The sequence below is a fragment of the Polypterus senegalus genome, chromosome 8 (assembly GCF_016835505.1).
Source record: "Polypterus senegalus isolate Bchr_013 chromosome 8, ASM1683550v1, whole genome shotgun sequence".
Lineage (NCBI taxonomy): Eukaryota > Metazoa > Chordata > Cladistia > Polypteriformes > Polypteridae > Polypterus > Polypterus senegalus.
The window spans coordinates 484412-502942 of NC_053161.1; the positions used below are offsets into that span (position 1 = coordinate 484412).

General features: G+C 35.5%; 1 protein-coding gene across 1 annotated transcript in view; it reads left to right on the plus strand.

Annotated features, from left to right (window-relative positions):
* erc1b (ELKS/RAB6-interacting/CAST family member 1b) overlaps nt 1-18531 on the plus strand; it is a 559966-nt gene that overhangs the window by 429979 nt on the left and 111456 nt on the right. The window contains exon 16 of the mRNA XM_039760564.1: nt 18279-18426. Within this exon, the coding sequence (XP_039616498.1) occupies nt 18279-18426 (148 nt within the window). The remainder of the gene's footprint in view (nt 1-18278; nt 18427-18531) is intronic.

Genomic DNA, 18531 nt, shown 5'->3' on the forward strand with positions numbered 1-18531 from the left:
GCAAATGCAGACAATAAGGAAAGTAATAATCAGCCCAGAACAAGTGGAATTGAAAAAATGCACATCCAATCAGGCTCAGAATTAAAAGACAAAGTAGAACTTCATAAAGACGTTCAAAAACGTTGGCACGATACACATGCAGAGCAGGTTAGAGATTATGAAAGCAGTGGAATTCAAAAGGATAAAAAAAAAAAAAAAACGCTGGCGTGATACAAATGCAGAGAAACGTAAACAAAATGAAACCAGAAAAATTAGAAAGTATCAAAAAAAAAAAAAGTGGCGCAAACAAATGGAAATTATTACTCGAAAAAAGGGAAAATAATCACCAAGGACCAGATGTCATTGAAAAAAGTGGCACAAAGTGAGGTCAGAAGTAAAAGACAAAGAGTACAGAAAAAGTAAAATATCATAAAGAGGTTAAAGAACAAGGGGGCCAAACACATACAGAGCAGATGAGAGATAATGAAAACTGTGGAATTCAAAGACACAAAAAAAACATAGGCACAAAACACATGCAGCAGAGCATGATACAGAATATGAAAAAAGAAAAAACGAAAGTGTCAAAAAAAAGAAAGTAAAGATCGCATTAGCGCAAACAAAGACAAATTATTACTCAGGGAAATAACGGAAAGCCAAATAGAGATCGAATATGTGGACATTGGTGATATGTCAGAAGTATGTAAATATTGTAAGGCTTTGAAGTTCAAGTCAGAGACTTGTAGATCGTCTAATTCGTGTTGCCATCAGGGAAAAGTTGTGTTTATACACAATGAGGAGGCGTATCCAAGAGAATTAAAAGATTTGATGTTTGGGGAAAGTGAAATCCACAAACACTACAGGCAAAATATTTAAGTCTACAAAAATCTTTTCACATTTGCATCATTCAATGCGCAAAATGTAGACCTAGACAAGAATGGACCATGCGCTATGAGAATCTGTGATCCAGCAACAATTAAAGCAACAACAAGTTTTATTTCGAAGAAACCACAGTTTGGGCAGGTGTATATTTATAATCACAGAGAAGTGATGCAACATAGAATCGAAAGAGTTAAAGGATTGGATGTATTAGAAATTATACAGCCAATAATGGATACAAATCCATATGTCCAAAAATAATCGCACTTTATATAAAATCTATCTGCAAAACACAGACAAAGACATTTTCTTGGATTTCTATATGAATCAGAAAGATCACGCACGCATATATAGTAAACCAACATGTGACAAGTTATCAGCGATAATAGTTTCGAAAGACGTAAATATCAAAAACGGAGTAGATATTCGTGTTTATCCAAAAGCAGAACATGAATCGACATTTCTGTCTAATAATTTACATTCCTATCCATTACTCATTCCCTTGCTTTTCCCAGATGGAGAAACAGGATGGTCATACAATATGAAACACACACATTCAGAAAAACGAATAATACCAGCACAATATTTCGGGGCAAAATTAGCGATACTTCCAATGTATTTAACCAACTTCTGTCATCTCAACGTCTAACGCAACATTACATTATTAATGCGTAGCAAAAACAAAATTATTGGCTGATTTCGAACTAAATAAAAAAGACGTAAATGCAAAGGTATATACGTTTGTGCAAATTCCTCAACATTACACGTGGCAAAAACAAAAAGGAATATGGCATCCAAGAAAAATTAATTGCAAAAGTGTTGTACGATTAAATATTGTATCACCAAAAGATAGCGAACGCTTTCATTTAAAATTGTTGTTACGAGAATAGAAAGGAGCAACGTCGTATAGACATGTTATAACTATAGATGAAAATACGTACGGTATCTTTCAAGAAGTGGCTCAAGCAGCTGGATTATGTAAATCGGACGACTATATGTATGAAATGATGCCTGACAAATTAAGACACTTCTTTGTATACTTAATTATGACGGGGGAAGTTGATGCTTTACAATTATGGGAAGCGTTCAAAGGACCATTATCTAAAAAGTCAAATGAACAAACGGCTCTTTCAATCATCAAAGAATTGTTAGAAGCAGAAGATTTAACAATGCAACAATTTGGACTTCCACAAGAAATCAGAGGTAAAGAAAGAGATAAAAGTGTATATATTCCATGAATAATATTAGACACCAAAGAAGACCTTGATTTGCCATTCGTATTAAAACATTTACAATTCCCCATTAGAATAGAATTTGCTATGACAATTAACAAATCACAGTGACAAACATTCAAAAAAGTTGGTTTATTTATAAGAGACAAAGAAACGATATTCACTCATGGACAGTTATATGTTGCATTGTCACAATGTAAGTCCAAAAATGGAATCAAAATTCAGGCCATCTTGAAGAAAAAAATAATTCCAAATATTGTTTTACCGAAGTTCTAAAATGAAAGGGAAGCTAATGAAACAGAAACAATTCCAAGAAAACAAAAATATCATAAAGTGTGCATCCGGAAAACCAAACACAAGGGTTGGTAAGTGAAGCGAGCAGGGGGCATAGCCCCCTAGTTATTACAAATGTACAACATAAGAGCAACTGTAGGCATCATCCCCTACCATCTATATAACAGATATTTAGCATAACCACATTTAGATAAATGCAGAAAACTGAAGAAAGTTGATAATTCTATGTCCTGCTCTGACAGGCCTAGAGAATTAAACTTGTTTAATCTTGAGCAGATGAGATTACTTGAGGAGCTAATCCAGGTCTTCTCAAATTCTCAAAGACATGAGTGATGAACTGCATACTTGAGGACAGCAGTAGAAATTAAGAGAAAATGCATTTAAAACTGAAGTCATCAAGCACTTCTTCACTCAAAAGAGTTATGGGAATTTGCAACACAATGCAGTGACATATAGCTGAACCAGAAACCTTGACAACCTTTAAAAAGTATCTTAGGTAAACAAACGAGTTTGATGGAATAAGTGAACTCCTCCCGTTTGTCGAATTTGTTATATTCTAATTCTGTGTCATATACTGTAATTTAACAGAGCTCCGTTGTCAAAATTGTGTTTGTGTTCTTGCTCTTGCATCTTTTTTTATAGCATTCTGTCAGCAGCCCTTTCTTCCTTCACATTATTGTTTTGGTACAGCATCTATTTTACTTTCATTAAAAAATGTATAATTGATCTTCTGATTCTCCTATTAGAATATTAAGCAATGGAAAGCAACAGCTTTATATATAACTGATGGGGCTGTTTGCAGCTGCATGTTTAACGTATGTAAATGACATGTATCTCAATGTATAATTACTGAATATAATAATTTTTAGTGTGGATTCCTTCAGATTTTTTTTGTTGCCAAAATATTGGACAATTGTATAAAAGTGTAGCAGTGCATTTGTTGTGAAATGTGAAAGATTGATCAATGTCTGCTGTAGCAGATGGACTTTGGTCATGTCAGAATTCTTACTGTTGGGTGTAGTAGTTAGAGTATATAATAACCATTTTAATGTTACCACTTTTTTATGAGACTATAGATGACCAAAAACTCTTATGTCAGTGAGTGACTCACTCCTAGCTGTCGAGCTTTATTGCTGAGTAAGAAAAAACACAATTTGTTTATACTCCATTAAAATACAATTTTTCTTACCTTTAAATAGTTAAAACAACTGAAGATAGTAAATTAGGAAACCTGTCGCAACTTTTTTTTACCTTGTTAACAGTATAAATTCCACCATGAGGTGGTCTTTTCCAGTATGTGCTGATTCACAAATCATAGTTTTTATGTGCTGCCTTTGCCACAAGATATCATTTATAGTTTAGTGCAAATGGAACTTGAGATTTGGTTGAGTACAAGTTAGGACAAATGGAAAGTAACCCATATTTTTCCTGTAAACCATGATCCCAAAGTATACTAGCCAAATAGTGGATCTTTAATGCCACAGAAATATTAATATTCTAAATTTAGTAAGTGTTCAGAGTACTAAGTTTTACAAGTCAGTATGGTACCATATTATGTGATGTCACTAAAGCCTTCAAAAGCTGAAAAAATGATTATTTAACATTGTAAGGGGATAATAATCCAACATTTTCTTTTATAAGCTTTATATTGCAGTTTTTGTAGTGTGTCTGAGAGGCATTGAATGGCTAGGACATTAATTCAATACCTACCATTAACAACAATAGTGACATGTGTGGTTAATGTAATACATAATTTGTAGCATTTTGTGGATATGCACATTTGCAAATTTGAAAACACTGTACCATTAACAGTCTTATAATTATTGTGCTTATTTTCATTTGTGTGTTGTCTCCTATACTTCATCCCTAACTGAGTGCAAATCTGTGGTTGTGTGCTTTTTACTACTTTCTGACCCCTTTAATGTTACATTTTTAAGCTAATACTTGGAAACAAAATCAAAGAAAGGTGTGGCTTTAATATGTAACTTATACTATAAGTATCCATGTTTTTCTGTTTTTTACTTTAGGTTTGGGTTTAAGTAATATCTTCTGGTGTTCTTTCCACTTAAGTCAAAACTTTTTTTTCCTTTGTACCTATAATAGTTAATTTATTAACGGTATGGAATTAAATAATTTGAAACAGAGTCTCAGCTTAGTCCCATACTGGTGGAAGGCTTAATTACATATTAGAAAGCACTTCAAGCAAAAAGAACAAATCCAAAATTTCACTTAGCAAACTACAGCAAACATCTGTATATTAAGTTAATGAGCAGAAGAGAACTGTCTTAAAAGTCTAGAAGTTAATCAGGATTCATAAGTCACAGATGCTTTCTGTCAGTTTGATTCATTGACATTTCCATAGTTTATGACCAATTCCGTTTTTAGGCTGAGTGCTTCTCTCCTGTAACTCTTTAAGGATTTATGATGGCTGACCTTGGATATGAGCTACACGACCCAAAGTGCTCAGAAGGATAGCCCAAGCCTGCACCACACCTGGACTGCTGTCTAGTTGGTTATCTTATGAAAACATCCCAGTTGGAATCATTTTATGAGAACAGAACAGTTCCTGGCACTGTAAAATGTGTTCAATATGTCCAAGATGGTCATGAGAGAGAAAGGAGCAGGTGCTACAATTTCTGTGAAAAAAGGCCAATCTAAAAATTTGGGGCGGGGGGCCATGACAGGACTCCTTTCTGATTTTCCATTTAGAGAAGCTTACTCTTGGGAAAATGGCACTGAAAACCATAAATAAGCACATGGCTTGTTGTTGCAGTTTTTCTGCTCTGATTTACATTACAAATCCCAGAGTGGAATGAAAAAAAATATCAAATTGACACGCAACTTCAAACAATATTTTTCATAGTCCTTCTTTACATGGGATATTAAAAAAATACATACCAGTGGAGTGTATACAATTTTAGTAATTTGTACAGTGTGAGATAAATTTAATAATAGCCTAATCCAAAAATATAAAGCCTCTGAATTAGCATAAGCTACCCAAATGTGGGTTGTTCATAGGAAATATAATGATTTACTTCATGTGATAGAAGTACATAATAAACGAGAATAGTTGCATCAAGTATTTGAAATGACAAAATATGTGCTTTAAATATTTATAAGTCTAAATATTCTCTATTATAGTATAAACCAGTAATGGTGCACTTAACAAATACACTTGACTTGAACATTCCTAGTTTTCTTACTCTTTCTCTGTATGTTTAGCATTCATTTGCTCAGAGGTTGATGCGCTTGCCCGCTTCTTCTCTTCTTTCGTCTGCATCTTTTTGCGTTAAAACTGATTAAGTCAGTGTCATTGCTGCTATTACTTAGTACGTTTTCTTTAATTTTTCACTTAAGCTGGCACTTAAGTCTTCAATCTGCCTCAAGAATGATTTAAGATATGAAGAGGTAGAGGAAGTGATGGCGAAGGTGGTAGGGGTGAGAACGGTGTCCGTACACATGCGCTGCACGGCCACCCTGTTGGCCACTGCCGAGAATTGATTCTGCAATAAAATAAAAATAAAAAGAGGAATAACCTTGGAGGTCAATCACACCCCCAGAAAGCGGATGGTAGCCGTCACGTAGTGTATGTGTACCAAATTTCAGATCAATAGGTCAAACGGTTTGCGAGCTACAGGTGATTTAAAATCCTGGACATACAAATGAACAGCCACGGTAGAGTATTATTTAAGAAGATTTGTCATTTACACACTCTGATGGAGGTCCATAGAGGGCTATATCCTTAGTAAAGGATCAAAAATTAGGAATAACATCATATTTGTAGTCACTGACCTTGAAACAGTCTAAAACAAATTCATACTTATTCTTTCAAAGTTGTGATATTTAACCTTCTGGTAGAGACACTTAGGGGGCTAGGACGACCAATAAAGAATTAGTTTTTAAAAATATTATCATATATGTGATCAGCAAATTCAAAATAGCATAAAATGGCACTCCACATGCCTATATTACCAATCACGATTTTTTATGAAAAGGAGTAACTTTGACCTCTCGTAACTCTTTTTGGTTGATATGCTCTGTACAACTTCAAGTCCTTCTGGTCATTTTTGCTGAAGACATCTCTTGGTTTATTTTTTTAAGGGTGTAATTCAAAATATGGTCTACAAATCTTTTTTTTTGAGTCTAGAGGGCCAAAATAGAGGGGGGAAACCAAAAAGCTAAACAGTATATTGTATCATATGTTTGGGGGATTTGGGAGGGGTCTTGTACTGGTACATCAGGAGGTGCCTGATCTTAAAGTATTAATAAGTAATTCTTATGAACACAATTAACTGTTTTTTACTGTGATTGAAAGACTCTTCTTTTTCTCCAAATGTTATAAAGGGAAATCTGAATTAGTCATAAAGCCTAAAAAGTCGATCCAGTATTAATCTGAGTAAATCCAAGACCACCCACAGAAATTCTGTAATCATGCCACCTTTTGAGTGAGGGAGGCAATGTTCTCATTCTTTCCCAACAAAGAGAATTTCATATTAAATGGGGCATCAGCATGTACCTGTACATGTTTTGCATCTCAGTATGTCCTTTCTTAGAATTAAGGTGGTGTGTTTGTGAAACTCATTTGAAATGCAGCAGTTTGAATATTGACACCAACGTTTATACAAAATAATTTCCAGGTAATATGTTTTCATCTCTTAAATTCTTCAGACAATGTACAACAGCTAGGAGAACAGTGGCTTCAAATATTAAAAATGAACTTGTTTGTAATCTAAAGATAAAAACACATTGGAAAAATGCTGTAACATTGTGCATGAAATCATTTACCATTCATGCAGGGTTTTGTTTTTAATTTGTTTTTGATTATAGCAAATATGAAATTAGTGCTATATATACAACCTGAAACATAGTAGCATAGATACTACAGTATGTCTGTAAATTTTGGTAGACATAGTTTAAAAGATTTCATGAAATGTTAAAAGAGCGTAACTGTACTAAAAAACGTTTAAATATTAAAAGAAAGGAATCACTTCACCTTGATCTGATGTACCACTGAAAAGCGTTTTACAGCACTGGACCAGTGGTCACAGTAACCTGATATGCAATCTGGAGTGAGAATGCCTGGTAAAGTAAAATACCATCAGTATGAGCCATTGGTAGCCGCAAATTTATGACCCTAAAGAAGAGAAAGCCTCTCGGGTAAACTAATTAAGTTGTCTCAAACCATGCAGGTATAACAGACAAGAATACCGAGATTCTTGAAAAGTATGTTTGCATTGAGGTTAGCTGATGTGAAAAGGATTTAAAGATGTAGAGCTTTAACTTGTTTTTATCTTTTTGAAGGCCCAGAACACATTATGTTCACTGACTCGCAGCTCAAATGAAGATCTGTTTTCATTGGCAGAGCAGCTGGAAGACTTTGTGTTTGAAGTTCTGAAATAGTTACAAAATTGACCTCATTGATCAGGGAGCTGCCAGTTACATAGTCATTTCCTTTTTATGTAAAAGTAGTTTGCAGACCCTGCCACACAGGCAATGAACTAAGGGGTCACAAACTATGTTTCCAGTTTGTCCTGGTGTTCAGTTTTTGGGTGTTTGATATCCTTCTCAAAGTCTTAAACCTTATGAATGAAATCCATCATTTTGATTTTGTGATTTAGATTAAACTGGACCCTTTTACTTCACATCCAGCTTTACTTTTAGTACTTAGTAGACATTAACTGGTTCTGTTTACCCAGAGATTTTGAATATACTGCAGTCTGTAAACTTTTAGGTGAGGTATTCTGTAGAAATCGGTCAAGCTTTAGTTCTTCTATCAAAATGCATAATTATTCAGAAATATGAATGTGGTGAATGGAATGCTGTAATGCTACTCTATTGTGGAGTTCTTAACATTGACAAAAAATCTGAATAGCAGTGTGTTACAGCACTGGTTCAGGTGCATTTAGCCAGAGAAGATGGCAGATTCATATGCAGTAAGAACGTATGTCATTCAGAAAGTAGCACACCTAGCTAACCTTGATTTCCCTAAGTGCACAGAATATTTAATGTCAGGGTATGTTAACTGAAGTATTACCGTAGCTGTTTGGAAACAGAGCAGTAATATAAAATCCAAATTTAATTATTGAGAAGTGCAGTAGAGTATACAGACAACTGCACATTTTGCGGGAGTTATCTTTATCCTACTTTATTTAGATTTCTGGTATAGAGAAAGAGATGTTTGGTGTCTGACAGGACCAGTTTAGCACAAATTAAAAAAAACAGAGAGAAGTTCATTACTTTTTTTTTAATCACAAAGACTACACTGTTCTTTTTTAAGTGGTGAACAGCAAAATAAAGTTGTGAAGTCACTTTTTCCACTTGCTGTTTGGGATGCTCATAACTTGTCCTCTAAAATAAGGTGTTTTTTTTCCTTCTATTTTTACATACGCTCGGCATTTGGTGTATATGTTATACTGTGTATAAATGTAGTTTGAGTTGGTGCCATACACTTAGATTTTTTTTTTTTATGTTTCTCACCTGTAAAAATTAGCCATAGTTTTAAAAGAATTCCTCCAAATGAGCTAGCCTGGAAAGTTTAAAACATTCAGTACAGTCCAGCAACCAGAGGAAAAAGCATTTAATGCTTTCAGTAAAGCATCATAGATATAGTTTATTAGGATTTTGGGTGGCAGTTGTATTTGGTTTACATTGCTTTTCAAAGAAAATTATTAAATCTTTCTCAAAATTTTATTTATGTGTATGCTTCCACTTGCTAGCTATGCCTGCACATATCCTGAACATTTTTCCAGCTTTTCTAAGCTGTCTCACTCTCCTGTCAATGATCCTTCCCATTGCAGCTACCATTGTTATACCAGGCATGAGTCCTTGCAGCAGCTTAGCTGTACCAAGGCCAACCTTTTTGCAGTCTGCCTACCTTTTAATTTACAGCTTCCCTCTTTGCATAGTTTGCTGACAAAATGAGTGAGTCGGATATGGGAATGGTTTTTTGAGACAGAAAGTAAAACAAACAGGTTTCTAAATAGACACTGGATTGCTACTAAAAACTAGAGACCTTAACTGCTTCTGTATCACAGTCAAACAAGATTAAAAATAACAAAATAATTCAACTGGAGTCAAAACAATAAGACTGAGAATCGAATTGTGATGTGGAGATCTATGAGCTGAACATCAGAACAGTACACCAATACTAAACCAACACTCACTCACCTTTCAAATTTGCAGTTTCGAATAAAGGACTAATGCTGCTGCACTGAAATTTACAAGCAGGCCTTTGTGCTCTACTTCCTAGAGACCAATTAACTACAGGTTGAAATTTTAAGAATTATGGTATGATACACTTAAGAATGAACTGAAAATAAAAGAAAAAAAATCTCTCATAAACAAATAAGACAAATAAAATCTCAAACTTGAAAATGATGTTGGTAAATTTGTCTTTTTCAAATATTAAAATCCCACCACAACAAAAAATGTATCTAAGGCAAAAAAGTCCTAATGACAACACAAGGGTTTTCCACTTCTTAACTACAGTATGTACTACCATTGTTTTGGCCTTTCTATCCTTGCACACAGAAAAAGTGCTACAGAAAATAGGCTGGTTAATTGACCTTAAATAAATAAATGAATGTTTCATATGTTAGTTGGTAGAGTCAAGTTTTCTTTAATCCTTTTGATGGATAGCAGGTTGGGAAAATTATAATAAATATGCAGTATAATGAAATACGAAGGAAGCTCATTGTGTGCCATGCTAATATTGTTTTGAAATAATTAAGAGGATGCTGAAATTTGCTCATTCTCCTTCCATGTCCTAAAAATTATGCTGATTAGCAGCTTATGTTTGCCCAGTGAAAGTCTCCCTTCCAAAGGACTGGTCCCCTATCCAGGATGTGTCCCTGGCATGTGCTAGATTCTGCTGGGAGTAGGTTCTACGACCAACCACAACAATTCTTTTTTAAATAAAAGATTCTACTTGTAAATCACATATACTGTGTAGATGGCTGTGAGTTTTATCATTTCAGGTAAATTATAAAAGGATTCTGGACCTTGCCACTTAGAATTTAAGAATAAGAGTTAATCCTGTATAATTAAAATTATAATTTTTAAGTTTTTTTTTCTCATACGATTAGCATTCTTGGAATAAAACATCACAGAACAAATCTCTAGGGTAAAATTATTTATTACAGTGGTTAAAAAACTGGAGGATCTTTAGAAAGGGAATAGTCTGTACAGTTAGTGCAATTTATATAGTTTTAAACTGATAATAGCTTGTATATCTTATAATTAGGTGACTATATATTATGCAATAAGGATAGCATTTTTCTATAGTATTTTTGTAGCATTTATATGGTAGTGAAATATAATATACTGTAAATACAGGTGCTAAATTTGTGTTTAAGTACTTATGTGCTGGTGTACATTCATAGCTTGTTTCCGGCCAGGTGCTAGTTCTGTTTGGAAAATGTTTAGGTAGACATCAGTCCCTGTCATACTTAACAAGGTTTGAGAATACATGTATTTCCATTATTTATGTATGTGTGTATTTATTTATTTTTTTTAAACTTTATTTTAGTAGTACTATGTGCGTGACTTCAACCTATTCTGGTATATTATTTCTTTTAGTGATGCAGCTATATTATGCTGAGCTCTTCCAAGTACTCTAACAGAAGCAGAGAATCTTTTTACAAACAGATTGCAGCTTTATGTCCTTAAAGGAAAGCCACAAAAAAAAAAAAATCCAACTTATAAAATATGTCAGACTTAAGATAGTTGGCCCCCTTCCAACATCTGCATGCTTCATTTAGCATATCTGGCAGGTGAATAGCCTGTCCAAGTCCAGGTGCTTGTGAAGGAAGTTTGACAGAACTCAGAGTCAGCTCTTCAGACTCAAGCTGCTTCTGCATACTGAAGCCTTTCTACAGCATATACACAGGGATCTGCTGGTCCTGGCAGCAGACCTCTTGTTGCTTTAGATTTTTATAAATTGAAGCCATCATTTTAAGTTGTGCATCTCTTGGCCATTTTTCTTTCATCTTTAAGCTTGCATTTCAAATGTGAAGCTGCCATATTTTCCATTTAATTTCTGTTTACAATATCCAGTTTCAAAATCAATTTATTATGTCTTATTGCTGTAACCCACTTCTACTGACGCTGCCTCTTCTCCAGTCTTACCACAATTCATTTCACTGCACTTTCTGTTGCCAAGCTTGTGAACCATGGAGAACAAGGTTTGTTTTGGACTTGGTTTAAAAAAATGTTCTCCTTGGAGGAGCATTATCTCTTACAGTATACAACCTGTTGATCCCTGAGAAGTATTATTTAGACTGTTTTCTTACCTTTGTTTTCCTTTTTTCTTTCTTTCTAAAGTACTTCAAAAATGTATTTGCTAGCTTAATATTCTCCTGGGTTTAAAGTTGAATATAATTTTCCAAAGTGAAATATTAATGTACTGCATAAATGTACAGTAGTGCCAGTATGGTATATCTTCAAGAATCTTAATGTCTATTTTTTTTATGACAGCTTGATTAAAGCACAAAATAAAACAAGTGCCCAGATAAGGCACACAAGAAAATTCTGTGTCTATGAATGTGATCCCTGGCTCTGTTACCACCAATGTTGGACACACCGTTAGTCACTTACTATTGACTGATTGAAAAGAAAGTAATACCTAACAATTAAATGAAAGACTTAATGCTACGCTTAATTTGTAAGTACAGGAAGTCCCCAGGTTACAGACATTCGACCTACGACTTAAGAACGAGGCCACAGCTGCAACTCATGCGCCTCAGTAACTGCCACTCTGTCATCTTCGGCCTGGGGATGCTGCAAACAGTGGCTGGAGGGGGGCGATTTCGCTGCTCGCACAGTGTAGTGTCCCTCGGGCGGCTCCCGGTGGCAAGCGGTGACGCATGGTCCATAGTCACTGGGGCCACAGCTATCGCTCGCGTGCAGGACAATGGTTTGCTGCCCGCCCACTACGCCGCCGCAGCTACTGCTCCTGACTGGATGCAGGCTGGATGGAGTGGAGGAGGGCGTTTCACTGCCCGCCCAGCACACACGGCTGGTAATGCTGCGAGCGGTGACCCAATTGTAGCTGAACGGAGGCCATTGAGAGTGAACGGGGCAGTGGGGGTAGCATTGTCGTGTGCCTTGGATGGCTGCCTGTTGAACTGGGGTTGGGCTATTCACTACCCGCCTTTGGCCGCACCGTGTTCATTCTCAGTGGGCGGAAGCTGCAGGCAGCATACTGTAGTGGAGGTGACTGTGTGGGGGGCAAGTGATGAACCCATTGTCATACTCAATAGTAAGCCTGCTTGTACTTTTACGCACATAGCAGGAAGTTGTCTCTTGTCAGTACATAAGACATGTTGACGAGTGCCTTCCTGCTGTGATAGCATGGACAGAGCTCATGTTAACGTTTTGTCTTCACCCTTCAAGAATGTCTCTGAAACACAAATCTGATGCAAGTGCTGGTGATACAGTAAAGAAGATAAAAACCTTCACCATTGAAAATAAAGTAGAAATAATTAAATGGTCAGAGAGAGGTGAAACTCCATCATTCACTGGCAGAGCACTTGGTTACAGTCGATCAACAATAGCATTTATTAAAATAATGTGCCTGTTCCGATTTACATACAAATTCAACTTAAGTACAAACCTATAGTCCCTATCTCGTACGTAACCTGAAGACTGTCTGTACTGATTAGTGTGTGCTGTTTTAGTGGTCAAGTATCATGGGTTCAGTTACGATGCCTGGACACTACCTGCTGCATGTTCTGTCTGTGATAGTTTACTGAGCAGTGCTCTTTCAATTTTAACTTCGAGCAAAGGCAATGCTTCTTAGCATACCTGCAAGCACTGTTACGGTGTATTTGTCTCATGTGACCTCGCCTTCAATTGAATATTATGAGCACATGAGAGGATAAAGAAGGTGTTTCAGCTTGTGGCTTTTTCACAGTATAACACCCATACCCCATTTTTAATTGCTCTAATCCTTCAACCCAAGGAAGTCAAAAATAAGCATGATTACAAATGGGAAATAAAATCAAAGTGTGACCTTTGGAGCTGGTGGGATTATGAAGGGATTAGAAACGGGAATAAAAAATTACATGTAGCTCAGTTGTTGGTTGTTGTGGCAGGGGAGGGCAGATTATATTTTGAACAAGTCTCATATACATGCAATCCAGTAAATACCACCTGTGGCTGAAAAGTGGTTGAGAAATACTGGTTTAGGTGTGTATGTCTGTAGAAAAAATTTCCCCTGGGGAGAAAGAAAGATCTGTCTCTCTGTTGTATGACTTATCTCTGTGCTGAGTGCTGCCTGGAAAGGCATTGTCCCCACTCCCATAACCCATCACAAGAAGAAGCTGGTATGAAAATGGATGTACTTAGTTGATTCCAGACATGAAGAGCAAGAAAAAAGCAACAACAAGAAAAATAACTAAATGAAATGCACTGAACTTCTGTAGGGCAACTGCAATAGAAGACAGGTGAAGGTGAGCGAATTGCAGCACATGACTAGCATGAAAAATAATTTGGAAAGTAAAGATTTGGATGAGTACATAATTATAATTATATACAATAGTTACAAATTGTTTACTTGTTGCTTCAGAGTGATATAAAGTGTAAGTGTGTTTTTGTGCGCACATATATTTGTGTGCCTAACATAACTTTACAATATTATGGAACATGACAGTTGACAGATTACAGCACAAAGGAAATTTGATTCCAGGGTTGGGCATTATATAAAGTCTTAGTTATGTACTGTAAAATATATCTTTTTGGAAAGAAATCCCTAAAAAGCCATTTATGTATGTTTTATTTAGTTGGTATTGGTGTAAACAAAGGCTTTTAATCATATAAAATACAGTTCAAGTCAGGTTGGGGAGCATGCATTGGCACAGCGTGTTGCCACACCCATCACACGGCAAAACAACTCGGGATTCTGGTTGGTAACCCCCCAGGCAAATACACAGTCCAGTCTCACCCTCTGAAAATGACTGTCTATCTGCCATAGCCAGGTCTTCCGTGGGCGTCCCTTGGCCTGGTCCATCCACTCGGGTAACCCAACAATGAGTATCCTGAGAGCCAAACCACCCACGGGGAATTGCACCACATGGCCGTAGTGCCACAACTGACGCTGCCTCACAATTCAGGTAATGTGCCTCATTTGGGACTTCATGAACAATCTCTCATTTGACACAAAATCAAACCAGCATTATCCAAGGATTCTCTGAAGAGACACAATACCGAAGGAATCCAGTCTTCTTCTCAGGTCACTGCACTGGATAGCGTCCATGTCTCGCAACCATATAAAAAGACGGGAAGCACCAGGACTCTAAAGACTTGGACCTTCATCCTTTTGCGTAGATATCGATAGTAAATACTGTCTTTTAAAATTCTGAAGTATTGTACTCACTGCTTTTCAGCCATTTATTTTTATATTTACCAATTCATTACAATAAATGAGTAATAGCCATTTATGTTTGGGTATGTAATTTAGGTGCAATATTGCCAAAAACTGCTTAGTTCACAAAAGGGTAACTCTTCTGCATGGCAACTTTTTAATTCTCACTGCATTCTAAAAGGAAAGTTTTTGAAAGTTACATCTCATTATTTGCCTTGAGTTATTAATTGTTGCTTTTAACTGCTGCTTTAAATATTGTACATGTGTGTACTAGGCATGCATTTAGTGTGCCATTAGAGTATATAGAATTCCAAAAGATAAAATGTATTTGTCATTTATGTTATTGGTTTTATTGTATTATTATGTTTTTAAACATTTTATTACTGGAACTCAATGGACAAATATGATTTCACAAACATTTACTGTATATTAAAAATTGCTGCATTGATCAAAGTTCTTTTATTGAATTCAAGGAAAAATGACATGTTAATGCATAGACTTACTGTGGTTAAAGTTCAGTAATCTCTGGTACTTAGAAAATATGACATTTGAAAAACTGGATCACCTCAGTTTCCTAAGCAAAATGTGCAAAATATTACAGTGCCATCTTGTGAAGTGCATTATATTAAAATGACTGCTTTTGAACATATCTTTATAGTTAGTACTTGTGTACCTGAGATTTATGGCTTTTATGCATTACTTATGATGGCTTCACTCTTGCAGTACTCGTAAAGGAAACTCGCCTAAGATGTTGGCCTCATGTCTTGTTTCAGATATTGGTAGAAATGCAACACTTATGAAATAATCCTTTTAGCCTTTCAAAATGGTACCCTTATGGCACTAGACTTTACGGGACTCACAGTAACTTTTATTACAGCACAAATCAGCAAAAACTCAGTCCTGGACTCGATCTGTTGAGAATATGTTACTGTAGATTTATGAGTAACCTGAAAAATGACTGTTTTAGGTTGATTCATATGTGAATTATTTTGTCTGAGGTTGCTCAGCCATGAATTTGCATCTAAATGCTTTACTTCTGTTGATTAGGCCTTTTCAAAGGGTAAATGTTTAAGCTTTGAGTGTAACTTGCCTTGTGCTGCTGTATGTGTACAAGAATTGTGAAAAGAGAGTTTCATTAAGATGTAGTAATAGGAGTAGCAGCCAAGAGTATCACATTCACAGTGAAATTCCTACATGCATGATCATTCAATATTTAGCACATCACTGCTCTCTGGTACCATGATAAACAAGAATGTTTTAAAATTAATAACTTAATTTTATGTAACAGAAAGCAAATCTGCTTATTTTATGTACTCAAACTTGTACAGTTATCTAATTTAAATCATCAATGCCGGCTGTTCTGTCACTTGTGTTACAGGTTCAGATTACACCAGAATGATGTCTGTAAAATGAAACTCAATGGTCACTATATTATTAAGTTATCCATCAAATTTCATTCCATAGAAACATGCACTTTCTTTAAAAAGTGTTCAGGTCTCCTCCCCACACTTTCTGCCTCCTTGCAATGCAGCTGAAATCTGTAAAAAGTGGCACTCAGACGTGAAATCAATATAGCGTCAAATGTGAGTGCTTTACATGATGGATGTTATTATAGATGACACTCCTGGATAGGTACAAGCTTATGTAGTGTTAATAATGCATTGTTCTATTCATCTTTAATGAAAGTTTTGAAGATTGATATGTGAAGTATGCGTACTATCAAAGACACCATAGTATAAAAAAATGTCGATAAATTAGCTGTGATTGAATGACAGGATATATCCTGCTACTATGAAGAACAGTAAATGATTTTTGACAGAGAGGAGTGATTTCTTGTCAAAAGTTATCTCTTTAAATTAATTATTCTCTCCTGCCAAGTAAAAGAATGTTTTAGGTGTTGAAAAAAGTCATCATATTATGGTCTGGACCAAAGGGCCATCAACTCACAACACACCTAAAATAGCTGATTCACATGCGTTTAATAGTGACCTCGTCAGTTGACGTCTTTTTCTTTTTTTTTCCCCACCCCTATCTGTGCTTTTCTACAGTGACACAAGTTATTAGCATCAGAGAAAGGATTGTATTTACTTTTGTGTCTTCGATTTTTTTCACCTAATCTTTGTAAATATTGTAAAATGATGTGGCTGGTTATTTTCCTGGTTTTAGCCTTTGTTCAAGGAACTCCTGTTTTAGGGATGGAGGGCAGAGATGATCTATGCAGCAATGTTTTGCTGTGTTGATAGTGAACTGCTAAACTGACTGTAGTGGGAGTTTTAGCCAAGTGTATTCTTGTATTATGTAGAGGAGACTGACATCTGTTTCTGCAATATCATACCATTCCAGAACTTAATTGGTCTGTAATTTTGCTTAAATAATATGATAGTAGTTACGATGGGAGCCCAGATATGGTATCTACTGGTGTTCTGTGTCATAGTCTTGTTTGTATTCTATAGTGTATTGATCATCTGCTTACCTAACAAATTAAAAAGAAGATATGCAGGTTACACAACTAAACAGTTGACTCCTTTGTTTCCTATTATATTAGCTTTATGTGGAATATTGTATACTGTTCACATTAACTGAAAATTGAAAATCATGTTTTAGAATTGTAACAGGATTGGTGGACTTTTTAATAATTTATATAAATATATGTATTTTTTATATGGTTATGCAATTTCCGGTTACTGTATTACTAAATCTGTGTAAACACTTTCAGTCTGTTCTCAGAGAAGACTCTTATGCAAGAATAATCTGGATCGAATTGTAAACAAAAAACAGTAGTCCTAATTGAAATGTTTTGACGCCAAAAACATATTCTCCATCTTTGCATTTCTTTGCACAGTGTGTGTGAGCCACGTGTACTCTACCATTTTGTAAATGAACTGTATATTTTATCCTTCCAAAGTATACAAAATTCAGGAAGGCTAAAAAAAAAAAGAAGATCACGGATTAGTTACAAAATGAGTTTCCAAATTATTGTGACCAGACAAGACCTGTTTTATGGCTACTTTTAAGACACAGAAAATGCCTGCTTGACATTACAAAAAATAATTAAACACATAATTTCAAACAAGTAGCCACACTACAGCACAAGTTTCAAAAGTATTGCCTTAATGGTGTGCCAGTCTATCAGCCAGACACTTGAAAAAAATGGACCTGTCTTTTACAGGTATTTTGGTTAAAAGATATTAATAAAGGTCAGAAAAGGTCAGAACATTAATTGTCCTGAGTTTGACCTTTACTTCAACAAAAGCTAATGTTTCAATAAGGCATTGTAGACTTTTAAATATATACAGTGCAAATATAACAATATACAATCTTGTGTACAGTATAAGGCATTCAAATATTGACACCTAGTAGGTGTGATGTTCATTTTAATGCTACAGGTGCATTATTTAGTTTTTTTTCTGTTTTTGTTTTATTTTATCATTTTCTATATTGCACAATCCCATATGTTGGCACTTTCTTAACATCACTGAATTACTTTTGAACTTAGCATTTACACAGAGTAACCCTGAATATTTACTATGTCTTAGGCAGGAAGCCCTGCTGGCAGCCATCAGTGAGAAAGATGCAAACATCGCCCTACTGGAGCTGTCATCATCCAAGAAGAAAAAAACTCAGGACGAAGTGGCTGCACTTAAAAGAGAAAAAGATCGACTGGTACAGCAGTTGAAGCAGCAGGTATGCTAAAGGAAATCAATGTGTGATTTTTAAGGATGCGGATCTGCTCGACAACTCTGCTGACATATATATGATGTCGTCTAGTGTCTGCAATTTCTGCATCTC